Source organism: Micromys minutus, assembly GCF_963924665.1.
Source record: "Micromys minutus genome assembly, chromosome: 12".
Classification (NCBI taxonomy): domain Eukaryota; kingdom Metazoa; phylum Chordata; class Mammalia; order Rodentia; family Muridae; genus Micromys; species Micromys minutus.
This window is the reverse complement of record NC_137981.1, coordinates 27,434,608-27,462,064: the sequence shown is the minus strand read 5'-3', so window position 1 is coordinate 27,462,064 and position 27,457 is coordinate 27,434,608. Positions and strand designations below refer to the sequence as shown.

The 27,457-nt window shown below is 45.9% G+C and overlaps 1 protein-coding gene across 1 annotated transcript in view; it reads right to left on the bottom strand.

Annotated features, from left to right (window-relative positions):
- Positions 1–2,555: 2,555 nt before the first annotated feature.
- CHAT (choline O-acetyltransferase) overlaps positions 2,556–27,457 on the bottom strand; it is a gene marked incomplete at both ends in the record, with an annotated part of 48,052 nt that continues 23,150 nt past the window's right edge. The window contains 8 exons of the mRNA XM_080926146.1: positions 2,556–2,837; positions 5,281–5,418; positions 11,895–11,957; positions 12,056–12,197; positions 13,814–13,936; positions 16,336–16,464; positions 17,223–17,323; positions 19,378–19,547. Coding sequence (XP_080782272.1) covers positions 2,556–2,837; positions 5,281–5,418; positions 11,895–11,957; positions 12,056–12,197; positions 13,814–13,936; positions 16,336–16,464; positions 17,223–17,323; positions 19,378–19,547 — 1,148 coding nt within the window. The remainder of the gene's footprint in view (positions 2,838–5,280; positions 5,419–11,894; positions 11,958–12,055; positions 12,198–13,813; positions 13,937–16,335; positions 16,465–17,222; positions 17,324–19,377; positions 19,548–27,457) is intronic.

Here is a 27,457-nt window from a genome sequence, read left to right as displayed (position 1 = left end):
AAAGTCAACTTGCCACCACCTACAATCACCTGGGTAAGGAGTCTCAATTAAGGAATTATCTAGCTCAGGTAAGCTTGCCCGCATGTCCTCAGACTTGTCTGATTGTTTATTAGTGGGGAGATACTCTCTGAATGTGAGTGGCAGCATTTTCTGGGCTGCACTCTGAACTGTGTCAGAATGAAGACAGTTGAGCATCAGCCGTGGACAAAGAGGAGGCAGGGACCCAGGGGTTTCTTCTCTCTCTGCTCCTGGATATGGGTGTGATGTCCCACCTCCTGACTCCTCAGCAAGGCTACCCTGCAGCCTGCAACTGTCCGTTGAAGAAGCCCTTTCGCACCTGTGCTGCTCAGGGAGGGCGTATCAGCACAGCGACAGACATGAAGCTAGCACACACCTGCCATGTATGATGGACTTGTAGCTCCTGCTCACTACTCATGGTGGGCATCCTTTTTTCTGGAATTTGAGATTTAAGCTCTTCTCCTCTCCTAGTCTCTCTTCTTCTTTCCTGTCCTCTCCTCTCCCTCCTTTTCTCTCCTCTCTTCCTTTCTCTCTTTCTTTCTCCTTCACCACCTCCTCCTCCTGCTCCTCCTCCCACATCTTGACTTGCTAACCAGCATGCTGCAGGGTTTTACTGGGACAGCTCTGGGGTTTCCATTTGGAAGAATCTCCACTCTGCACTACAGATTGCTCACTCATGGAGAGGTTCTTGCAGCCCGGACCAGTGTGATTTTGCTTTGGTGATCTTGCAACAAGAATGCGGAATCTTTATGTTTTTCCTCGATTTTCAAACAATGGCCATCTCATGCCATCTTGTCCCACACCCCAGAAACAAGCGGTATTTATTTCTCCTATTCCATATTGCAAGTAAGGACACCTAGAAAGATGACAAGACACAAGTTTGGAGCACCATTGAGCCTCTTAGCTAGGCATCTCCACCATATGCCATCCACAGACATTTTTGAACAGGCTTCCAGAGAGCAATCTTTTCTGCACGGAATTCCTGTCAATCAACCACAAATGAAACCCATTCCTCTCCTCAATCATGACGTGGCCTGCCATATGCACTAGCAGAGACTCAGTTCCCTCCCTTTTCTTTTATAAACTGGTGTCATTTATTTCGATTCTTTAGATGTACAGTTTCCTTATGCTACCCAGTCTGGGTTTAGACTCCTGCCTTTGTGTGCTGTTCCAGCCATATCCTAAGACACTGTTGCTGGAAGATTCCAGATACAGGCCAATGAACTGTTGACTTGGATCACATAATTTATATTATCAGTAGAAACAACGACATCGTCTTTCTTGGCATTACATTTTATTGAATACAGACCTTAAATATCTTGAATAGAATGCTTTCAATATACTATTCTTTGTTCATACATGTATTTCTTTAAAGCACAGAACTATAAATTAAAATGTACATATTGCCATAAATCTAGAACTATATTATAAAAATAGAACCCAAACATCAACTTCATAAATAATTTGGCAATTTAGCAGTATGACAGGGTAGCCATACTTACAATACATCACTCCCTCAAACAACTGTCTCGTTTCCCATCTCTTAGGGACACATGGAATAGTCAGTGTCCTTCCCCAGGGTCCCCCCAGAGCAGCCTGTGGCCATGGCTCAGTGTTGCCTTTGCATAAATGTGAGTATACTCTTTTGTTCTTAAAGGGGGAAGGCCAGCTTCCGGTCCCTTCCTAAGGGAGGAGGTGTTCCCTCCAGCCAAGGGTCTACCACTTATGGGTCTTATACCCTCACAGTGCATGGTTTGATACATCCAATAAATACAGTGAGTTTCTTTTCTGATAGAGAAGAGCAACCAAGGTGTGGTCCCCCCAGCTCAGTGTAAATAGTCTCGGAGAAAAACCACCCAAGCAGTGCTTTTGGGCAGTGTCTTCCCAAAGGGGCCACTGCTGTTTATCAGCCAAGCAGCCTTTCACCCACAACACAGCCTTGATCCTCACAGCCTTGCCAGAGACTTAGTTCTCTCCGTTTTCAAATGGAGACAACTGCTGGTCAGTCAGTCAGTCTGTCTGCCTGTCTTTCTTTCTGACTAGCTGAAGGAGAGTGTATGAACTCTAGGAAGACTGTGCTGTGGAAGATGTGTTTGTGTGTGCAGGCCACTGTATTCTAAAGGAACTCTGGCTATCTGTGTGCATGTGAGTGTGTGGCAGGGTAGTGGCAGGTGATGATCCAGGGCGAGCCTCTGCCTTCATGGCTTATTTGGGCCCATAACATGTGATGAGATGACCATTCTTCCGCTAGGCAGAGCTAGCATGTGTGCCACTGGGTGTTTTGGGGGAAGAAGCATAAAGGTTAGTTTCTGAAGACCTCAGAGGGGGCTCCCAGCTCACCCAGGCTGCTTCCAAACCAGGCTGGGTCTCATTTCCAGTTGTAAAGGCCAGGGGCCACCTTGATAAATAGTGAGGGGCTCTCTCTCTCTTAACATGCCTGCTTTCTGTGAGCCCCCACAGATAGGGGAGCATCAACAAGCCGGGGTAGGGGGGTGGGAGCAGGGCTTAGTAGGGTCTGACTCCTGTAGGAGGTTGGGTTAGTGGCAGGAGTCAAGCTTGCTTGGCTTGGTTGGGCCTCTAGCTTTTCCCTTTGCTGCTGGTGGCATGCTGTCAGCAGGTTGCCGTGCACTGCAGAGATCTCTCATGTCAATAAGGCTCGCTCCCACAGCTTCCGCAAACGCCACAGAGGAGGTCTCTTTGCAACTGTGAAAGCTGGAGATGCAGAAGGTGATGGCCTCAGGCTGGGGGTTGTAGCAGGCTCCATAGCCATTGGGGACCACGGGGCCATAACAGCAGAACATCTCCATGGTGGTGGGGACCTGGAGAAGAGCATAGGTCAAAACCTGGGAGCCTGCTAGAACATGGTGGCTTAGTTCCTGCATCTAAAACCTCCATCATATTTGCTTCCTGCCCAAATCCCCTCAACATGGGTTTGACCAGATTGAACTGTGTTAGCATGAATGACTGGGCATGGCTATCGTAAATGGGCCCATCGAGGTGTAAGGTGTCAGGGGAGAGACCCCAAACCACTCCCCAGTGTGTACTTAGCCCTGCTGGTGGAGCTGGAAGCTCCCAAGGAGACTGGTTGCTCTGGCCTGAGTCATGGTTTTCCTTCATCCAGAGGCCATTTGAGGCACTGTGACAATCAGGCTAATTTACTAAATGGCACCCTGGTGGCACCCAGCCATTAGATGGCTTCCCGCAGGGAGTAATTTATGAACTGGAGGAAATCTGGCCTTCTTCTCTGTTGAGTTCCCCCAGATCCTTAATTACTGTCAGTATTGCCTGGCTGGTCTGATTTCCTCCCCAAGGCCCACCCACCCATGCACAGTTAGTTACTCAGCACCCGGCACCTCCAGTCCTGCTGTCACCTGGAATTTCAGTTAATCGCTTAAGATGTTTTGAATTTAGGAGGCTAAGACTTTGATATCCCGGATCACAAACCAAGAAAGCGCGACTCTGAAAGCATCCAAGCCATAAATGTTACTATTCAGTGGGAAAGATACCGCTAAACCACTCACACCCCAAATTCATCTTATTAGATGATTTTAGGGATAAGGAGAAAGGTTTGTTGAGCCAGTGTAGTGTGGGCCAGGGTCTGTTTTAAATCCACAGGTTTCTGGTGCTGTATTCTTAGGCCTTCTGAAATGGCACTGGCCATTTTAATGGGGCAGAACAAGCCATTAGTCTTGCTAATAGAGTCACTGCATTGTCAGATAAATTTGCCGTGCAATGGCTGGAGGCCATGAAGCCATTCCAGAGCACTCTACGCCCATGGATGGTTTCCCGAAGAATTTATGTTGTAGTATTCTGGTCTCATTTATTCATGTCTGCAAGCCCACTGCTGTAATGACAAAATTAAATCACTGAGTGGGCTTTTATCATCAGACACAGCTTTGTCAGCCCCCCTCACCTCCTATGTCCAGCGGTTTGCAGATGTGGTAACTTCCAGAAGGCTGGTGTGGTTATGTCTCCTCCCCTCCCCTGCAGCTTTATCCTAATGAATGTCATTCTGTCTGTGTGGTTGTGGTCCTTTAATACAATGGCATGTGTACAACACCAGGTAGGAAATGTTAGGGTGATAATTGATTTTCTGTCATTGGTACCCTGACCATTCATTACCATAATCGCTATGACCTAATTGAGGGACCCCCATCCAGACCTGCTAAGCTTTAGATCCCAGGGTCCTCTACAGTGGGATATCCCCCATGCAATAGATGGCAAGGCAGTACTGCATGATTGCTAGAACCCCCAGACAGATGTGTTTGTTCCCAGCCAGTCTACCTTGGCTAAGGGAGACTATGATCATTCCTGCTGTGAAGATGGGAGACTATCAATGTCCTGAGCACTTAGATCATTCTACTGAAGGTGACAAACTCCTAAGAGCCAGAGCCTGGGGGCTGGAGAAATGGCTTTGTGGTTAAAAGGGCTTGCCGTTCTTCCAGAGGACCCAAGTTCAATTCTTCCCAGCACCTTGATTAAGCAACTAGCTCACAGCTGCCTCTAACTCTAGCTTTAGAGGATCTAACATTCTGTTGTGGCCTCTGAGGGCACCAGAAGACACAGGACCCACACTCACACAGGCACATAGACAAATGCATACACACACATAAATAAATATAAAACTTGTTTAAAACGGGGAGTGGGGGGGGTGGGAGTGTTGAAGCGACGGCTCAGTGGTTACGAGCATTGGCTGCTTTTCCAGAGGACCTGATTTCAGCACCTAGATGGCAGCTCCCAACTGCATGCAACTTCAGTGTCAGGGGAGCTGATACCCTCACATAGATGTACATACATGCAGGGGAAAGCACCAATATGCATGAAATAAATATAAATAAATAGATAAACAAACAAACAAATAAATAGAAAAGAGCCATGTGGTGGGGTTGAGAGTGGAGAAGATATAGTTGACTTCATTGTCGTATGTCAGTGTGGCTGACAACAATAACTTAAATATTTCAAAGTAGCTAGTACATAGGTTTTGAATGTTCTCTAAGTAAATAAGTTGATAAATATGCCATTAGGTTGATCCGACTGTTACCTGTTACATGCAGATACTTCAGCCTGTATAAGTATGCATAATTACTTTGCTTAAGTAATACATATTAAATACTTGCAAATATATATGTACATGTGCATGCACGCATGAGTGTATGTTGTATGTGTGTGTTGAAAAAGAAGCAGAGACAAAGCCTGGTTCAAGTCGCTAACGTCTTTACTATGGGGCCTCCTGGGCCCTGGCCACACATGCAGAGGCTGTACCTGGCTGGTGGAGAGAATAAACCGGTTGCTCATCAGGTATGTTTCATCCATGAACATCTCAGGTGGTTCTTTGCACAGGTCACGGGCCAGCTCCCTCAGTGCCAGAAGATGGTTGTCGATGGCCATGCCGGTGATGGCCTGGGAGTCAAGAGCACAGGAGGTAACGAAACCTGCACTGAACTACATCCTCTGTACCTCCCCTCCCCCTCTTGTCTCCTCCTCAGGACCAGTGCGACTCCAGCCACTCCATGCTTAAACTGCTCTTGGTAGACAACCTGTACGAGCATCTGCTCTGGTGCTCCTGGGCTCCAGCACGTGTCTACACACGCAGGTCGTGTCCGGAGAAGGCTGGGCTCTTCCTTAAGAAGGTGAAGATTAAAGGTTAGTGAGCCCAGCATCTGCTGCACAGCCAGTCCTGCGTGCTACTATCAGGGAGAAAGTGCATGTGTTGGATCCAGGCATGGAGGACGGGTGTCAAAACCATTAGGGCTAGAATCACACCATAACTGATTTTTCACCTTCCAGCACAAAGCAGGGTTCGTCACCCAGTCGAGGCAATGTGTGGCCTCACTTAAATTTGATTTATAATCTTGGTAATTGAGTCAGGGATGAGACAGCCAAAATGGAAGTTCTGCTGATGTTTTAGAGAAAGATGGGTGCACTTTTTACATGACACGAGGTTTCATTTTTGGTTTTTGATTCTCTTTGTCTCCGTTTCTGTCTATCTCTCTTTCTCTCTTAATCTCTTAATCACAGAGATAGTTAAACTTCTCAGTGGGTGAGGCAGAAGAGGGAAAACTCCAGGATGTCATGTGGAGAGGACTCTGGGACTGGAAGTAGGATCAGGGCATTGTTCTAAGCCTCTCCCCCTAGAGGCTGAGTGAACAGGGTCAACATTCTTTCCTTTGGTTTTTCTTTGCAATTATCTGTTTATATGGAGCAATTAGAGAAGCTAGAGACTTGTGGGGTTGGGGTGTGTCGGGACAGGTGAAGAGGTGGAGGGGATTTGGGGGATAGCCCACACCTAACCTGCAGCATGGACCTTATTACCACCAGAGTAATTAAGACTTTCGGGGTCTGTTATGTATGGTGGCCATTTAGTTATTACAGACCCTCCTAGGACGTAACCCCCTTCCCAGTGAACTTCACTTGGGTTTGCAAGGCACGTATTAACATCTGACAGCCATTCTCCTTCAGTTGAGAGCAAATGCATAAAGATGATGCAGACACTTCTCCCTGAAGGCATCTAATTATAGTCTGAAAAGACAAGTTATAAAACTCGAGCTAACTTTATTCTTAATTAATTTATGTAAGGTGGTGCTAGAAATGGAGCAGAGGGCCCCACACATGCTAAATGCATGCTCTACCATAGTTTGCCTTTTATCTGCCCTGCTGGGACAGAAGGGAGGTACTAGGAGCTCTCTCTAGTAGTGGGGATGCTTTGTTTCTATGGTGACCTCTATTTATCCTTTCCTTTGTGAAGGTCCACAGAGGGAGATGCCCCCTGCTCTCAACAATCCAGTGTATCCAGAGGAAATCAAATGAACAGTTGTCTATAGTGGTGAGTACTCACCACTGTCCAGAGTACAAGGAACAGGGAGTGTTGAACGGGGCCTGGACAAGCATGCCCTCCCACTGGGGTTCCACTCCTTACTATCTCTATCAAATACATTCTTGAGGTGCTGTCTTGTTCCCTGTCTCTTTCCCCTGGTCTCATGGCTGAGCACTAGTCTCACGTGCCAGCTGCCTTCCTATCTCTCCTCTCTACTGCCCACTCCTGATTCAGTTGTTTTTGTCAAGTTAACATGGATAACACAAAAGGTCCCACGGTGATGCTTCTGAGGATGTTTCTCCAAAAGAGAAAGTTTATAACTTTAAATTTGTTACCGGAGTAGTGTTGGGTATCCCTATGTTTATAGTTTAAAACCCAAAGAAGCCAGTGGCTTATGTCACCTTGAGAGCAACATCTCCCACTACACAGGAGCAAGGTCTTGTAGCTACTCCCTTTGACATTATGTTTATTGCTCTGAATCCATGCTTGCGAGTGCTGTGAACTGCATTTTCCAGGTTTACTTAGAAACGTCCTGTTCTAAGAAATAAAGCATTTGCTTCTGCTTTTTAGTCTTCCCAGGAGAGTCACATTTCAACTCCTTGGTGCTTGAACGACAGTGGTTATAGAATGTCATGTAGACACCCACAGCTGGGTCTTCTAGCATACTATGATTAGATTTCTCTCCCTCCCTTGAATGGACAATCATGAAGTTGTGTTTTTCTATGTATCTACTTCTCATTAGTTCTGAAATGCAGCCTCCTCACATTCATTCCTCCTTTATGTACTAATCGTTCTCTAAGTCTACCGAACAGCTGTTGACTTCTTCATCGCTGTTGGTGTGTTGAATCTTCTATGTTATTAATTTATTTAGTTTACCTTTCATTTTCACTCTTTGGAGACATGCAGCCTTTAGTAGTTTTATAAGAAAGAATATTAAGTACATAAAAGGTGTAAATCTCCTCCGTTTAAAATGTCTTTATTCTGCCTTTAAAATCCGCTGATATTTTAGCTAGGTATGGATGGCGTGTTGAAGATCATTTTCCCTTAGGATCTGAAGGCATTTCTCACTATTTATCACCTTCCTTCTGATGATGATATTGAGAGATCAATTATGTCTTTATTTATGACCTTTGCCTTTCTTTTTCCTCTGAGAAACTTAGGATTTCTCTTTGTCTCTAGTGCCATGAAATTTCTTTTGCATAAATATTTCCTATTGTGTATGATGGTGAATTCCCTCAATATAGCAGAGTTTTCTTTGGTTTTGAAGTTTGTTTCATTTTGCTTTGTACTGGGGATTGTACCCAGGGAAGCTCTCTACCACTGAACTGTCCACAGCCTTTGATGTTTTTCTTGAATTATTTTGTTGTCTACTCTCCAATTACTCTTTCTGAACAACTATGACTTGGGATACTGCTCACCTGAACTAAGCCACCCTATCTTTCTTATATCTCACCTCTGCTTTGTTGGTGTTTAAAGTAGGTTACCACATGTTTATCTTCCAGTACTTCTACTGACATTTTCTGATACACTGAACTCTAGAGCTATCTTTATTTCTTGATCATGTTTTTAGAGTTTTCTGTTATTTATTGAATAAAATTTTTTTTTAATTTTGTGGGGCAGTGGACCATGACAAGAAACTTGGTAAGGTTGAGTAGGTTCTTGGACCCAAGCACCCAGGCACCCACCTAAGACAGTAGGTGTCTCCCTGCTCCCTGCCAAATCCTTGGCCCAGAACACGTGACTACACTTACACATCAGAACAGAGTTCTCCATGCTAATGAGGTATCTAGCAGTCCCAAGGGTTCAGCTGATAAGCTTCCTTTCCCAGACATTCATTCCTGCAAAAGGTATTTAATCTCTGGTCCACCCTGAGGAGGTGGTGTGCACCCATTTTCCACAATGAACAGTCAATAAACGGCATGGGAAACATGGCAAAAGCCTTCATCGACAGAGCCACACTGCCTAAGTCTCCCACTGAAGGCCCCTCCACTCTCCCAGACAATCACAACTAAACTAAGGACAATCTCTAATGAACTAAGCTGGAATTCCCATCCCCATGGCCCTGAGCTTCTCAACCTGCAGACTCTGTTCCCAACTCCCCATGACCCAGTGGAATCTGGATGTTCAGGAGTTTGGGAACTCCTGGCCCCGGGCTCTCCTCATCACAGGCCCATGGACCGCAGACTCTCGGTTCCTGACTCCTCTGTACGGTTTTCTGGACACCCGCTCAGGCGTCAGGGACCTTCAGCTTCAGTCTCAGATCACACCTTAGGCTTCGTTTTCCCATCTCCTGAACTGTGTATCAGTGCTTCCCTCAAACCCAACTCCTGACAGTGGGCATAGGGTAAATACAGTCTAGTGTCTCATGTTTTGACTGCCCAGCAGCATTCCCACAACCCAATGGTGGGGCAAAATCAAAACCACACCAAAAAAAAAAAAATCATATCTCAAAAGTTACTAGTCAATGAAATTTTCTAAGAGGCTCTGCTTTTAATATGGGATCAGGTCATTGGAAAGTGAAGGCCCCATATGAGAGAGATAGATCAGCTTCCAGCCTTCCTGCCTTCTGCCTTAGTCACATGAGCATCACACATCCTTCCTCTTGAGGATGCAGCAGCAGGTAGCATCTTGGAAGCAGAGACCAACAACCTCACTGGTTGGTCCTACGATCTTGGACTCCCAGATCCCAAAATTGTGGGAAATCTTTAGTTCTTTATAAATTAGGCACTGTACCGGATTCTGTTACAGCAGGCTAAACAGACAAACCTACCAGTCAACCCTTCTTTGTTCCACACACTCCTACTTTTGTTTCGTCACTGGTGCCTGAGTTGCCCCGAGGTGCTGCACCTCAGCCCTCTGGGTTGTCCAGTGTCTTTGTCCATGCCCTCAGCCATCTGCCAGCTGCTCTACCTTCCAGCACCAATGCTTTGCCAGTTGTCTTCTCTCCGATTCTCTTTTCATAGGAATATGGCTTCAACTACCTCTGTTCCAGAGAACTTCAGAGTGGGGGATATTCAACTCTTATGTTCAACATGCATGTTCAATCAGAAATCCCCATGTTCCTCTTTATCCCTTTGACTCTGCCCAACCACAGTTTTCTCCAGTATCATACATTTCTGCTCAGCAAGCCGCCCCCCAAATGCAGCCTGTCCTCCTGCCCCACGCTGGAGTAACAGACAATCCAGTTCTCCCCAGTCCTTTGCAAGCTGCACATACGGAGCTGCTCTTTCTATGAGATATATCATACTTTTAGAATGTGAGGCTCTCTCCTTGGCTTTCCTTCCCTTTCTTAATCTTTCACACCTCACATTAAAGACTGCTTCCTCTGGGAAGTCCTCTCAGCTTTTCAAAGCAGAGGAAGAAGCTTGCTCCTCCATGTTCTCTGTAACTTCCTCCTAGGACTCTTCCTCGTGTAGGTTTGACATAAGTTTGAAGCACCTCTACTTTGACTCCTTGTTAAATACCTACTGGTAGTGCTTAGGGATGTCAAATTCTACTGAAGCAGGGGAGACATTCATTGACTACAGAGCGGGCACTTACTGGAGTTTGGATCCGAAATGTCTCTAAAGACTCATGCATTAAAGACCTGGTGCCATTGGAAGTTGTGGAAATTTTAAGAGGTGGAGCCCAGTGGAAGGTTTCCTATAATTGTAAGTTGTGCCCGTGAGGCAGATCATGGCACCCTAGATCCTCCACGTCGTTTTCCCTTTATATTTGTCATAAAAGGGAAAATTTTTGTTTCATGTGCTCCCTACCACAATGTGATGCTGCCTTTCCACTAGCCTGAAAGCCCTGGAGGCCACCAACCAACGGAAGCCCCTGAAACTCTGAGCCAAAATTGGCTTTTCCTTCTCTGTGCTGATTGGCTGGTTGTCTCCGTTATTTCCTTCTCTGTGCTGATTGGCTGGTTGTCTACGTTATTTCCTTCTCTGTCCTGATTAGCTGATTGTCTACGTTGTTTGCTAGAGTAGTAGAAAAGCTGATTAAGAGCTTTTTGAAAGAAGTCTCACTCAGATCCCACACTCCTCTTGAACTTGTGATCCTCCTGCCTCACACTCCTGAGTACGTGGAGTATAGGCCTGAGCTATCATGTCTGGCTAACACAGTGTTTACACAGAACAAACAGCAATTGAGACGAATCAGGGACCGAGTTAGAGGAACGTCTACACCGATGAATTCTAAAACACAGAAATATGTTGGATTTGCTCTCAAGTACATACAGAATAATCCGCTCAATCTTTCTCGTCGATTTTTGTCATCCTTCTGCTTGTTTTTTGAGTGATCTGTAATTAACACATTGATCACCAGCTCAACTTCCCTCTTGTTTGCATGCAGATAATAGCTTTATGATATTAAAAAATAAATGATTCCCTCCAACTAGAGAAATAGTCCTCATACAATTTTTATTTCACCATTAATTTTTAGCAAAGGCTTTCAGTTCACAGGCAGCATAAATGAACATATAGAAAACAAGAGGGAAAATCAGCCCCAGGTGATAATAAATTCTGACTCCCTTCCAGTGTCAGGGAACAAGCCAATATTCATCAGCCTGCCCCCACCGCACCCCCAATTTGATGGTTCCTATAAATACTGTAAAGTACCATAAATATTGTGAACTATTATTATCATTATGGTATGTCAACAGGTTTCAAATACTGCTTACTGTTCTGTGGTGAAACCTGGGGAGAGCAGGAAGGGCGTGTTGCCTATGATGAAGAAATAAGGAAAAGACCATACCCAGTGGAACTAGCCTATAATCAGTTCCAGTCACTTGAGAGACTGAGGTAAGAGAATTGCATATTAATGGCCAACCAGGGTTACATAGTGAATTCAAGGCTAGCCTGGGCAACTTGATGAGTCTCTGTTTCAAAATAAAAAGTTAAAAAAAAAAGGGTGGGGGGGATTTGTCATATAGCTTAGTGTGATAGCACTCGCCTAGTACATGTAAAAGCCTAGGTTCAATCTCAGTGCCATTAAAAAAAAAAATAAAAAATATGAATAAGGGAGTGGTAGCCTTGCTAGGCCACCGAGCAGTTGGTGCTAGTGAGGGATGGCTACTCACCTTGACTGTGTACTCAGTCTGGGCTTGGATGGCTGTCTGTAGCAGCTGCAGTTTCTCAGAAGCCTGTGAACACAGAAGAGGGTCAGCCATGGAAGGGAGCTGCAGCATGGAACAAACGCACTGGCAGCCTGTGGAGGCCTCAGTGGCAGAGCGGGGTTTACCGGCATGGCAGCCTTGTGGTCAGTCATGGCTTGGACAAAAGCCAGAGCCTCTGGAGTGGCCGATCTGATATTGTCCACCCGACCTTCCTGGAACCGGCGGATGGATGCGCTCTCGTAGGTGGGTACCAGTCTCTGATACAGCCTGAACAAGATAAAAGATGGGTAGCAAACAAATCTGTTCTCAGAGAGTCATAAATCCTGAAAGAAAAATAGCTCCAGCAGGCTTTATTTCCATAGCTTTGACATGACGTGGCACAGTATTTCATTTTAATGTTAATAGAATTCTAGAGGAGAATTCCAAAGGTGGATGCTGGGAAGTCTTTGATGTGAAGAACCGTCTACACTTTTATACACTGGGGACACCATGTTGATATAAAACTAAGAGGCTACTGGTTTAAAAAAAAAACCAACAATCTATAGGGAAACCTAGGATTTTCTGTGAGACCCAATGAGTGTTGATTTATATCACGGTGTCAGATGAGCACAGTTTTTCACACACACCTTATTTTAAATGATTCAGCCATGGTCTCTGGTCAAAGCCCGTAAATATGGCGAGTGTGGACAAATGCCCTGGCCCACCAGGGGATCAAGGTGTATCTTGTGGAGAAAACTGTGTCTAGCAGCCACACACTGTTTTCGTTTCCTGGACACTAGCAGAGCTCATGCCGATGTCTAGAAAGCCTTTGCGTGGGAACCAGGTAAACAACCATGGGCTTGCATCCCTGACTGGCAGAATCTCCACTTCCCACTAGCCAGTAACATCCATGGAGTTGACTATGAGGAAGAAGAAAAGCCATAGGACTGAGACTAATGAGAGTCCAGTGTCCCATAACAAGTTGTGGCCCCACATCTATCTCTACAGGAGCTACACTTTTGCCAGTCAGTTCAATATCATAGAGAACTGGGTGGCAACAAAGCCTAAGATGGTTGCTTCTGGTGAGAGAGTATCTCCAGACAGCAAAGGCGACCCCTCAGTTGGAGGTGAGAGGACAGATTCACAGCTAAGGCGACGATCTAGAGGTCAAAAAGTTTACAGGATGGCCCCAAAGCACAAGGGGTGCCAGGAATGCCAGGCAGCCAGGAAAGTGGTAGGGTCTGATTTGCATACACCACACCCACTCTTCATGAAGACAAGACCATAGAAAACAGACAAGTAGAAGCAGCCGTCTCTGGGGCCTGTGCTGCAGCTGGTCAAGCAGAGGTTGGTCATAGCTTCTGAGGGACTGACTGTGGTGGTCAGGAGGACAAACGGCAGGTTTGAGAGACAACTGAAGAACCAATATAGGAATATGTAGGTGAAATAAAGGAAAAAATCAACAGGGACCCTTTTGGCTGGACTAACTTGGGGGGAAGGGTGTCACTGTTTTTATGTTCTGAACAAGGCTAGGAAGACCAGGGAGGTGTAGGTCATGTCAGAGGGACTCTGATGAGTGGAGGAAATCAGGTAAAGAGCACTCACTACAAGTTCATGGTCTCCTTAACCCTTCCAATTCTCCTTAGCTCTACAAGGCAGTCCCTGTGAGTCCAGACCCTTGCTCAGGCAGCCCCCCATTTGTGACACCTTCCTCCTGCTTCTGGACTTGGATTCCTATTTGGAACCTGGCTTGGATGATAGCATCTCTTTGCAGCTGGCTTTGGTTATCCTCCAGCCCTCTGCCCCCACCCTGAAAGCCACACCTCCCTCCAGGATGCTTCTGGACTCTAAAGCATCCCATGCAATAGTCCAGCTGGGCACAGGCTTCTCTTGCCCCCCCTCACCTGTAGTAGGCCAGCTGGAGGGCCACCTGGATGAAGCCATCAGGGCTGCATTTCTGCTTCTTAATAAATGTTTTTCCATAGTTGTCAAACTTATAAACAATGAAATCCAGATTCTTTACTATTCTGTGGAAGAGAAAGAAGATACTCTGCATGCAAGATAAGACCCCTATACCACAGATAAACTCCTATACCCCTATACTTCTGCACATGGCAGAAGGAACACTGGAACGGGGGCTTGTCTAGGCAGGTGAGTTCATCCCAGAGGGACCTTTCTAGGGAGAGTGGGCCTGGGCAGCAGATGGGAGGAGCATGCAAATGAGACATTTGCATGGGCAGAGTAAGCCTCACCCACACAGACTCCTACCTGCTAGCTGCCTACAAAGCAGGCCTGAAAAGACCATTTATACGACCTGTGTGGGAACTGTGTGGGGTCCAGTGTCCCTGTGGACAGTTAATTTCTCAGCTGTTTGTCATCCAGTCTCTCCTTGCTGTGCTCTGGGACAGAAAGACTTGGGATCTGACAGACTGCCATGGTAGCTCCAGTGAGGACTGGAGCTTTCTTTACTCACCCGTTGTTTTACTTGTTAACAGAAGCCCCATTTTACCCAGTGACTGCTAACACCCCCCCTCGCCCTGATCGATTCTCCTTAGTTCTGCAAGGCAGTCCCTGTGAGTCCCTGATCCCTAGACCACAGTTTAGACAGCCCCCCACTTGTTACACCTTCCTCCTGCTTCTGGACTTGGATTCCACCTTGAAACCTGGCTTGGATGGTAACATCTCCATGCAGCTGGCTTTGTTATCCGCCAGCCCTCTGCCCCCAACCTGAATGCCACACCTCCCTCCAGGATGCTTCTAGACTCTAAAGCACCCCATCTGACAGCTCACTTGAGCGTGCCTCCCAGGATCTACCCATCATTCATTATGAGAGAGGATCAGGAAACTTCCCTGTGTCTACACAGAAATGCCTGTGCCTCCCCGTATTGGCCAGTATTCTGTCTTATGATGAATTTGGGGTTGTGTGAGCATTGCCAGCAAGGTGTGTGTAACCAGGTGTGAGCACAGCTCCTGGAGGAGTAACCTGCCCCCACTCACACTGTCCCTGGGACTTGGTGCTACATCTGCTGTCCCATCGCTCACCTTAACTGAGTCCTTCTGCCTCACATGAGCTGAGCTCCCAAGAGTTATGCAGATGCTTGGGACAGGAACCCCCCCCCACACACACACCTTTTAACAGACTCCCTGGACAGATTTCTCTGTCACCATGGCCACTCAGAAACCCCTCTACCGACTCAGCTCACCTCGGCCCACCACCTCCCATGGACTGTGTAGGTCCCGGTAACACCTTGTACCCCATTAGGAGAAGCTGGGGGTGGGGGGATAGAAACACACAGGTCCCTGAGGAAAAGCAAACCCTTCAGCTATTTTCCTCTGTCTTCCTCTTCTGGCCGCCCACTCACCGTGGACCCCCATCATCAAAGATAAGATGTCAACGACATTCCATGGAAACCCAGAGACCTCTTCCTCACTCACTAAAGTCAGGCTGCCTCCATAACAGCTCGAAGTGAGGAGAGTCTCCGTCCTAGGTTCCCCAGCCTGGCTACACTGTGCAACCCCCATAGACTCCTCACGGGCTCCCCAACAACTCCTAACCAGGAGGAGCTCCTCATAGGCAGGGCAGGCTCTTCACAGCATGGCTCAGCTTCTCTCTCATGTTCCAATTCCAGCCATCTCCTCATTTGCTGTCTGCATACCAGCCTGGATTTTACGAACCTACAGAGGCTTAGAGAAGCCATTGTACTGACTCTTCCCTGTGTACAAGCCTCTCAAGCTGCTACTCATTCTTTGAGCCCCTTGCTCCCTGTCCGGGCAGAGTTCAACCCCTTGTCCATCTGCAGGCTCGGGTCTGCATGCCTCTTTGTTTTGGGCATTTCATGGCTTGTATGTGATTTGATATGCTTCTACCGCCAGAGTATGGAAGATAAGCCGGGGCCCATTCATTTCTGAGGTCTCAGTGTTTTACCACAGACCTGGCACACACGATAGAGCTCTTGGAGTCTGAGCGAGTGAATGGGTGTTCTCACCCAGAAAACCACAGCAGCAGTGCAGAGCTAGCCCTTCTGCCCACTATGACCAGAACCAGCTCCTCCCCTGGGAAAAAGGCCCCCTTGTCAAGTTGCAGTGTAAACTCAAGCAAATTGAAATAGCTTGGATTCAAATGACCTATTCAAAGCAGTTGTTTATTACTCCCTCAAAGCAGGGAATCTATTCCCAGCCTTGAATCTGCTTAGTCAGGTGAAACCTGCAGGGAAAAAAATAGCTTCGAGTTTGCATTTTATGAAAATGGTAGACATTTGAGCAAGGTTATTTCCTGAGAACCATAACTCCTCTTTAGTTTGACTACTTCTCCATGAGGGATGAGAATGGGTGGAGTCCGGAGGGCAGCAGAGTCCTAGGGGCCTTTGGAATCTTCCAGAATGCTTTGGCAGATAGTAGGGGTGAGGAAGTGTAGGGGTTCCCTTACCTTTGAAGTTTCTCTGCTGAGGAGGCAAGGTGGCCTTGAGTTTCTGGGGAACATTTCCACCTCAGCCTTCTGGGTGCAGGGAGCTCACTCACTGAGTCAGCTCTGACGAGCTTCTTGTTGCTTGTCATCCTGCAGACGCAAAGCGACAACCTCCTGAGACCCTGCATCCAGGGCTGAGTGTAGCACAGCCTTCCTGTGCAAGCATCTTAGCTGCTGCTGTGCACAGCCCCTGAAATTTAGGGTGTCTGAGCTGCCCACTGAGCGCATGAACCAAACTTCATTTGTGACAGGCAGGATCCCATCCACTTCCACCTGACTCGACCATGTATCATTTGCTTTCATTCGTCCTGGTGCTCAGCCCTGTTCGGGCTGTCCTTATGAGAGAGTTGGTAACGTGGTAGCAAGTTGAGCTGCTGTGTCTCCAAAGGCCGGTTTGTGTCTCTGTCAGGCCAAAGACGTCAGTGAAAGAGACTAGGGACCTATGTCCAAGAGGAGAGTGAGCAAAGCTAGAAGAAACGCGGCGTGGCTAAAGGATAGACAAGCAGGGCTTCGCCTAACAGCGCAGAAGTTGGGGATCTGGCCCGAGATGGAGGAGGCCTCCTTCTGTGCTGGGCCACCAGGTCCCTGGCACTGTCTCAGGGCCAAGAAGAAAGATTGATCTAAGCTCCCTGAATCAACTCTTGGATCCCCCGACTTCTCCTTGCCTGCTCTGAGTTTCCTGCCCAACCTGCACCTCCCATCTGTGGCTCGTAATGCTCGTTTTGCAGTCTTTGAGCCTCTTTCCAAATTTCATCTTTGGCTCAGCCATTTTCTGGACTGACATCCCAGTTTCTCCTGGCTCAGCATGGCAGCCCTCTGAGGTCTTCCTCTGCTCTGCCCAGACTCACATATGTTTCAGCAGGTGCTCCGTGCACTGCACCAGGACGATGCCATCAAATGGAGAGTGCTCACACACCACACCGCAGGTTCCATCTCGGCCCACCACAAACTGCAACAGAGAAGAGGCAGGTGAGCTAGGCCTGGGTTAGGACCTCCTGACTCTTGGGGGTGTTTCTTCTCCAGGAACTGCTGATTTCTAACAAGGATGCTGCTGGTACCTAACAGTGTGGAAATTCAAGGAAGCTCTTCCTGTAGGACTCTAGGCAGTGAAAGGGCAGCCCAAGTTCCCTGCTGCAGCAGTTCAGGGTTCTTAGTGAGCTCATACTGTCTGGGCAAAGTCTATAGGACCGAGTGGTTGCTCAGTCCCATTTGTCCTTTATGGCATGCACAGCAGAAACCATTGTCCAGCACTTCCACCATTTGCCTAATAGACCCATTCTGCTCCTATTGGCAACCACTGAGTTTATCCCCAAGATCTAGATGAGTGTCCATCCCAGAGCAGCTGCCAGTAATTGTGTTGCATAAATGAATAAACTATAGTGATGTGATTTGCCGGAAAGAAGATCTGTAAGGAGAAAGAACAGGTTCCTCGGTGGGAAAGGTGTGGGGAGCTTGCTCTATTCAACAGCCAACAATCTCAGTCTGCCGTTGTGTGTGCTGATGGAGGAAACGTCCACCAGAGCCTTCAAACCCCTGGACCCAAGGACTCATTCAAACCACCCCAGTAAAGCAGCTCACAGGACTGAGATGAAAACTAGAGAGAAGAGATCCACAGACACTTTAGAGATAGCTTAGGCACCTTTGCATGGCTTTACAAAGACAATGTTGAGCTCACTTGGGAAAGAAATATTCTCAGGACTCAAAAGGACGAAGGGAAAATAATGAGAAAGATGAGGCTTGACTCTTGGACTGTGAAGTGGGGTGCTCTGGAGTTCCTCACGCTGTCTGCCCTTGGTAAGAGCTCATAAGGTGTTCGCCGGAAGCATTCCCACGGCACACACATTTTGAGCTGCCTCTCCCCACACCTCAACTATCTGTGCCAGACACTGGAATCTCAATGACTGTTGGCTAACAATCGCACACCCACAGAGCATCTCTAAGTGTGTATCATTCCACCATCCATCTTTCTTTCCACGAGAAAACTTATCTTCCATTGCCTCAAATTCAGGTCCATGACACCTCGGTAGCAGCCCTGGCTCACCTAATCTCTGTCTTATCTACAAAATGGGGAACCTGCGCTCACACTCTATGGGCACCTTTTTGTCCCTGTCACTTAAAGGGAGGAAAATAGGTCTTTGAAAACTGTACCCAACTCTCACTATGTTCTGTGTCCTGCACATCCATTATATAATTTCATTCCAACCGCTGCTCTGTGGAAGATTCCAAGCCATTAGTGGCACCGCAGAGGCAAAACAGCCAGCCCAGCAGCAACAGAGCTCATCAGAAATAGCAGAATCACTATGCAAACCAACAAAGAAGAGAGCCCACCAAATGCGGGGGATGGGGTAAGGAGAAAATGAGACACTGCTGGGAAATGCTTATGGAGGTGTCCTAACCCAGAGAGATGGTTAGCTTGCTTTTATATGGCCACTGTGAGAGTGTGGAGGCATTGTAAATAAACAAGATTGTATTAGATATTGGCAGGTTGCAGAGTTCGCTGGGGGCTAGAGGTCTGAAATGAATGGCCAACCTAGAGCACAACCCGTTTGCAAGAGTGTTGTCTTCTGAATCAACAAAAGGCATTATCATGATGCATGTGAGTGAAAAGCTATGGGTTATTTGATTGATCCTTGGGATGCATTTATCGGATGCTGGGCTGCCCTGCTTCTTTCTGTGTGCTGAAATGGTCAAGCCAGGTAGGTGGTGGACATTCAGAAAAGCTGGCATCTCCGGTCAGCCCCGAATCCTGTTGACCTGTTGAGGATTTACTGGTGAATGGATGGTGGTATTCCACCCCAAAGTGTGATGGTGGTGGGGGAAGGAGCCCAGGTGTGACCAAGTTCTTCCCACATAGGACAGTCGGAGGGGGTTATTTGGGTTCTCCAGGTGGCTAGTCTAGAGGCGGCATCACTAGCTTAGTCTGAATGTCAGAAGACAGCAAGAGCATGTGCCTCTGGCCTGCTCCAGAGAAGGTGATGCAGTTGCAGGGCCATTATCACTTACCTGCAGGGACTTGTCATACCAACGATTTGCTCCATTCGTGCTGCAGCCTCCACCGTGAAGGAGCTGGAGGGCCCTGTGTGTGTCGCTGAGGTCTCCAGTGCCTGGACCATCCAGGCAGACCAGGCAGATGCATCTCTCGATCATGTCCAGGGAGTCCCGGTTGGTGGAGTCTGCAGGACGGGTGAGTACGGCCTCAGTCTGGGGCACCTGCAGAGTCCCGATTGCTGCCAGCAGCCTGCCAGCCTTGCCAGGGCCATGCGGTCAGATGTCCCGTCCTGAGCCTCTGCTCTGCCCAGTGATCTGGTCAAGACTGTTGACCCCTAGCAGTGCCCAGAGCTTTACCCAGGGTGGAGACACTGGCTCAGGGAGCACTTCAGTCCTCAGTCCTGCTCAGGCCCCTACCCCCACCCATAGGCATCCTTCCTCGTGCACAGACATAATTGAATCTGTGCACATTGATCATTGACTCTGACTTCTTTCCAAGTGTGTAAATTAGTTCCTGGAATTTTTAAATTAGGCAGTTTCAAACAGAAATGAAGGAAAGGTACTGTTCGCCCCCCATCATCTCCAGGGGTTATGGGTTCAGAGTCTGAGTCTCAGGGGAAAGGTAGGAGGACTACAGCTGATGCTGTAACTTAGTAACCAGGCCGGGACTGGTTCAGGCACAGAGATAGGCTAGAAGCCACAAGATGTGCAAAACACATGTCACCCGAGAGCGTACGTCTCATTCTTACAGAAAGCCTCAACACTCCCCAAGAGATTAACAAACCCAGTGGGCAGGTGGGACCAGGCATGGGCACCTGCCACCCCTCTGCTGTTTCTGTCTTCTGTATAGGTGACTTTCTTGAGGTGGTGTATTTTTCCACCATGCCACCCTGGTCATGGGTGTTAGCAACCCAACCTTTGTTTTAAAGTTCATCAGAATTTTAAGTCCATCATAAGCCAACACCTCACAGCTTCCATCTAAAAATTCCAAGGAGATCCGTCAGGGCCCGGAGGAGAGGGCTGAGCCTGGCCTGTTTGGAGCCAGATGCTGGGGCAGAGTGAGAATGTGGGATGTGCTGGTAGGCATCACCACACACTCACTGTCGGGCAATGGTTGCTGCTGTATCCACAGCCTTCATTCAGTGTGGGCAGAGAAGAGTATCCATAGTTAGTAATGGATTTCAGGACACTTTCCTCAGCCTGGCCCGGAAGGGAACAAGATCTACGACCAGGTAAGAGACAGGCTCGCAGCAGCTCAGCATTCTTATAGGAATGGTCAAAGCCCCACTAAGGACCAGAATCTATGACCTACTGCTCATAAGCCTAGGGGAGAGGCAGGAGGAGAGGTAGCTGAGAACAGGATAAAGATTCCCTTTACTATAGGGTTCTCCACACCCCATCCCCCTCTTTTCTCTGACATGCATCCATGAAGATAGCCACAGTACGAAGCCTTATGTGGTGTGGTGTGCTGAGAGTCTCTTTAGACTCCCAGTAGAGACAGTGCCTTTGGAACACGGAGCAGGTATGCTTTGTCAGTCCTGCGTCGGATCCAAATAGTCAGAGGGAGAGGAGACACATCCAGGGAGGGGTTAGCAGCCAGGACAGTGGGAGGGCTGGAAGCAGACTCCAGCCATGTGGGTGGAGCTTACGGATAAAACCCTTGTCCTCCAGCTTAGGGGTAAAGGTTATAGGATTTAGATGAGGCCAGATGAGCACAGCGATGAGAGGTTATTACCCAGCCTTGGCTGAGCACCTGTTCTTTGCCAGGTATCAGTTCATGCATACGGCAGTAGGAGACTGACAACAGTCTCACATCTCACTTGCAGGTCAAGGAAATAAAGAAAACAAAAAGCCTGACTGTAGGACATTTCCAAGGCCTTACTTAAACACGGGGTTTGACAATAGTTGACCAGTCACTGGAAAAAGCTGGGTTTGTTCTACACATATAATCCTCAAGCCCAGGTTGGGAGCAGAACACCAAGAAGTGAGACTCAGGAATAAGAAGTCCTCCCAGCAAGAAGATCTGGGCCAAGGGTAGAGGCCATGTTTGGAGTAGAGCCAAGGATGCCTCAGAACATGGGAAGATAAGACCACTCAGGCTGGTGAGGGGCCATGGGCAAGTAGAATGCTATATATCGTTGTCCTCCTGGCTATTTCTTGGTGAATGCACAAAGCCTGGCTTTGTGTCTTCTTTAATCGGGATTTCTAGGAAATAAGACCAAAGCAGTGTGGGACAGACAGGCTACAGAACTCCAGGCAGCCCATAGCTAGCTTGTCCAGTTGGGAAGGAGGCTGCTGCAAGCTTAATCCAACCTCTGGTTGTGAGAGTGAACCCTTGGGACACTCCTCCCAGCCACACAACACAGGCTTGCAGCAGAAAATGGACAGACAGACAGACGGACGTCCCTCTCTACGTCAGTGGCTTGGCCTCCTTCAGGCAAAGGTTTCCCTAGGAGGGACCAAGACCTTACTATCAAACTCAGCAGCACTCACCAGGAACCAGGCCCTGGCTCATTAGGCAAGCTGAAATGGGAGCGAGGCAGGACTGGGAAGCCAGGTGGCCTTGCAAATGAACTCCCTGAATGCAAGTGCTGATCCGTCAAATACTGACAAGTTTATTGTGGAAGGCAGGAAATGAAGCACACCCAAACTCATCTACCACAGCAAGGCCCAAGTGCAATAGAAACACTGGGTGGTGGGATGGAGACTTGTGGCAGGGGTCATTTGTCTCGTGACCTCCGTGTGGAGCACACCAGGGCTTGCTTAATGCAGCGAATCAATCTTCCTCAAGAAGCCCCCACTTACTCCTGAGAGGTGGGACTTGAGTAGTAAAGAATTTCTTCTGACGCTTCGGTGGCATTAACATTCCCGAGGTTAGAAGCTTCTGGACTTACTCAGATGAGCAAAGATACAAAACGTGTCTCAAGCCTCTGCCTTAGAAGGCTCAGACTCTCAGGTCCTGCTCTCTAACAGGTATGCACACCTGTGCACACACACGTATGTATGTATGTATGTATGTATGTATGTATGTATGTATACCCAGCCCTGTCTAGGACCCCTGCCTTCTCTGATGTACATCAAATAAAGGTACAAATCACATTTCGTCCCTGTAGATGAGGTTCTGGAAGTCTCAGAGATACAGAGCTTCTAATCTTTACAATGTCCATCGTAACAACTCTCCTTCCTAACACGGTAGCTTATATCTTCTTTTGGAAGCTACATTTTCCATCAGACATTTGAGACTTTAACCTAATCTATGGCCTTGGAGAGGTGATCTTTATCTTCCCAGTTCCAGGGGCAGAGATGGCAACAAAAGTGTGTCTTTGTCAATGAAACCTGTCTCTTGTGAGTTAGAACCAATTTGAACTGAGTTATAAAATCTCTTTTAGATCTTTCAAAAGGGAGAGTCTCATCTTCCAGGAAAATGAACTAGGTTCTTCCCCTCTCCTCTCACGGATAATATAGATAAGTATTATGTTTAAAGCAAATGTAAGAAGGCGGTGGAAGACTGAAAGAGGAAAGCCTCCCAGACAGGAATCTCACAATCTAAGAAGCAGGGTAGTGATGGGTCCTTTGAGTGTGTTGGGCTGACTTGGACTCCCTGCAAATCACATACTAAAGATCTAACCTCCATTCTGACTGAATTCTGAGAAAGAACAATTGAAACGGAAACTGGAGTTAAATGAAGCCATAAACAGGCTTGTAATCCACCAACAGGACTGCTCCATATAAGGAGAGGTGTCAGTGAGACTGACACAGCGTGAAGATGGAAGTCTGCAACCTAGAGAGAAGCTGCAGGTGAAACCGGCCCTCAGATTCTTCCATCTGGATTCCCAGGTAAGTTAGAAAGACACTTTGAGCCACCCAGTCTGTGGTGTTTTTGTTATGGAGTCTAAAGTAAACCAACACCCAGAGAGTTCTTCCTTCCTTTTTATGTAAAATAGCCCACATTTGGATTAGAAGAAATCAGGAACAAGAAAACACAGATAGGAACCCTCACACACAAGGACACAGTTCCTACACGGGCCTACTTTCTCTACCCACAGCAGAATAGTGCACTCTCGGATAAGCAGGGTGTAGTGTCACTTGCTTTTAATCCCAGCATGTGGGAGGCAGATGCAGGCATGTCTCTGTGAATTTGAGGCCAGCCAGAGTTATATAATAGAGAGACTCTGCCCCCACAAAAGCAAAGCAAACCAAACAACAACAACAACAAAAGCAAACCTACAAACACACACAAGGGAAAAAAAAAAACTCTTAGATAACAGCCTTTCTACTTCAGCCAAATATCAACAAGAATTCTGTACAAGCCCCTACCTCTATATATACCCACAATCTAACAGTTCTACCCCAGGCTGCCACCTCAAGGCCAGCAGAGAACCTAGTGTGCTATCACTCATCTGAGGCACCTCCACCTCTGAGGATAGAGATGCCATCGTCTCTCATAGAAGCTGAGACTTCCATCTCCACTAAATGGTGACCAGTTCTCCCTGACATCTTTCACATGGCACCTTCTGAAAGCATGTGGAGATCTTGAGCCTCATTTAGCAGTAATAAAAACTACCTCCCCAACCAGAGTGTCGACAGAATGAGGGACTTGGATTTCTGCCTTCACCTAGATGTGATGAAGTAACACCTCTCTCATCACCTGCTGCTGCAGTAGCAGCGTGAGACAACAAATCAAAAGGTTTACATAGCACCCAGGGCCCCATAACATATGTCACTCAAGTTCCAGTAGAAACCAGTCACCACATCAAGACTGGGGAAAGTTTGACCTTAGCAAAGTGAAAGACGTGTTCAGATTATATGACATACATTTTTTAAAATCAACAATCATAAAGTGTACCAACAAGCAATTTTGAACATGTTTGAAAAGAGTTTTTAAAAAAGACATAATGTAAACAAAATATAAACACATAGCACCAGCATATAAACAGACACTCTAAAAAAATGTAAAGAACCAAATAAAACATTTAAAAGTGAATGTATAATGCCAGTAAATATAAAGGTATAAAATCAGTAGTTGGATTCAAGAGTAGAATGTAGGCAGAGAAGAGATAAAGGACTTGAGGATGGAATAACATCAGAAAGACAAGAGAGGGAAAAAATAAACTGTACCTATGAAACCTGAAACATAGAAGATGTAAATTACTTCATCAAAGTCCTAGAAGGAGAAAAAAAAAAAAAAAAAAAAACCAGAACAGAAGTACTCAAAGGAACAATGGCTAAAACTTCCAGAATTGGTAGAAGTCTTCAATCTAAAGATCAAAGAAACTAGCAACCCCAAACAAAGTAAGTTCAAAGACATCTATATCAACTTATATCATATTAGATTTATGATGACCAATAACAGAAGCGTGTACTAAAAGCGGTGACAAAAATGGCATTATCTATAGAGAAAGGTGGAGAGAGAAACAGCGAACTTCCTCCTAGACCTGGTGGGGCTGGATGGAAGAAGTGGAAACACAGAATTCTACCAAACAGAAACCCTTTAAAACGGAGGAGAAATCAAGGCATTTCAAAAAGCGAGAGACTGGCTAACTCTCTGGTGAGGAGCTTGCCTTTGATCCTGGACTAGGAGAGAGAATTTATCTCTAGTCTTTCTGTTGTAAAACAACTAAAGGAAGTTCCACGATAAATATGGCTGTGATAGGGAATACTGGCACATCACCAAGGAAGGAAAAACACTGGTAGGAGTGAAAACCTGAGTGAAAAGCTCATTGGAGTTTCTTATGTTTTAGTACAAAGCAAATTATAGCAATGGTTCACATGGCTCTAAATATATACAAAGACAAGATGAGTGTATCATTTGAAGGGAAAGTGGTAATCTTTCTGCTCATTCAACACCATAGACTGGTAAGTTGTATAATCTGAGGTCAATACTTATGTGAACACCTAGGAAGCTTATACAAACAGATAATGTTAAAAACACTAATTTTTTAAAAGAACATGTAATCTACAGGAAGGCAAGAAAGAAGGAAAATTCAAAATCAAGGAAAAAATATAGAGAAAACAAAATTATAAAATGAGTTAAGCTAAAACATGTCAGTAACTACTTTATGTATAAATAATCTAAGTACACCAATTAGAAATAGTGGTAGGTGGTGGTAGAATATATTAGAATGTTACTCAGGTACATGCTTCCTACAAAAAGCTTACAGTCAAATATATAAATTTGCTGTAAGCAAAGAGAAGGAAAGTACTATTTAATGCAAGCATTAATCAAAAGAAATCATGAATCTGAATTAGTGTGATATATATTTCAAACATAACAAAACCAGAGACCTAGGACCAAATTACATACAAAAATAATGGGTAAATCTGGAAAGGAACATAGTAATGCATATGTTATAAGTAACAAATACTTTGCAAATGTGTGAATCAAAACATAACATGAAGGAAAATATAGAAATGTACTATTGTAGCTGAGACATCATCACTTTTGCCAATGGTGGACACAACAGCTAGGTATAAATTTAGCAAGGACACAGAACTCAACACCACGACCCAACAGGAGGCGTTTGATATTTACATAATATTTTGATCAACAATAGAAGAATGGAAATTTCTTCGAAACACCTGCTAAACATATGGCAAAACAGACTACATCTAGGGTCATAGAATGGCCCTTGAAAAAAAAAAAAGACATGTTTGTTCTCTGACTGTGATGAAAACAAAATAGAAACAAATGACAGGAAACATCAGTAAATTACACACATTTGCATTTTAAACAATACACTTTAAATTAATCCATAAGTTAAAAGGAGAGTCATTATAAAGCATGCACCACAACAAATGAAAATACAAGTACACAACTTAAAGATTAGATTCAAGTAAAGTAGTTAAAGAGAGATTTAAAGTGTTGTGTGCTTTGTGTGTGTTTGTGTGTGTGTGTGTGTGTAGAGACAGAGAGAGAAACAGAAAGAATGAATCACCAATATCAGCAGCAGAATGAATGACATCACTTAGACCTCCATAGATATAAACACAATTAAAAATATTACAACAATCACGCACATAAATCTGACAAATTAGATGAAACCCACCAATTCTTGAAATGCATAAAACTTCCACCATACATTAAGAATGAAATAGATCATTGCAGTGGTCTTATAGCTATTAAGGGAATTGGCTTTGTATGTTTATATGCCCTGTCACCTTCCCAGCAAATCTCTAGGCTCTGATGACTTTACTGAAGAACACATTCCACTGTATTACTACACTGCCAACACAACTTAAATATAATACAAGAGAACTACAGACCAGTGTTCCTTGTATACAAATATAAAACAAAACCAAAAACAGCCTACCAAGCTGTATGTTAAAGGGTAGAATTGAGCAACAGACTTCTATAAAAACAAAACAAAAGCAAAAGCAATCCTCACTGTAGTGGCTATTTCTGATTGTCAACTTGACTATATCTGGAATGAACCACAATTCAGAATTGGGAGGCCCACCTATGATCTTAAGGCATAGAGGCTATGAATCTTAGGATACTAAGGCAAGGAGATCAATGAACTCAAAGTCATCTGGGACAAAGCAAGTCCCAGATCTGGGTGTGGTGGTACACACCTTTAATCTAGTACACACCTTCAGCTGGAGACCTACATAAGGACATTGGCTCTGTTCCCCTGCTTTCCTTGTGGGACAGAGCATCTGCTGGATGCTTGGACTTCGAAGCTGCTGACGACCCTTGTTAGGGAGTTGGACTACAGACTGTAAATAACCAACAAATTCCTTGCTATATAGAGACTATCTATAAGTTCTGTGACTCTAGAGAACCCTGACTAATACACTCACATTATTAGAACAATTGATATCAAAAGAGTTGGCCAAATCCAACATCCATTCATGATAAAATTTCTTCCAACAGTAAGAATAGGACCAGTGTGATAGCACAGCAAGTAAAGGTGCTTGCCTTTAAGCTAGACAATATGAATTTGATTCCTAAAGCAAGAAATGAGAACTGACTTTTGCAAGTTGTCCTCTGACTTTTATATGTGTGCCATAACCCCTATATTTGTACATGTGCACACACACACACACACACACACACATATAAACAAACAAACAAATATTTCTAAATATTCAGAAA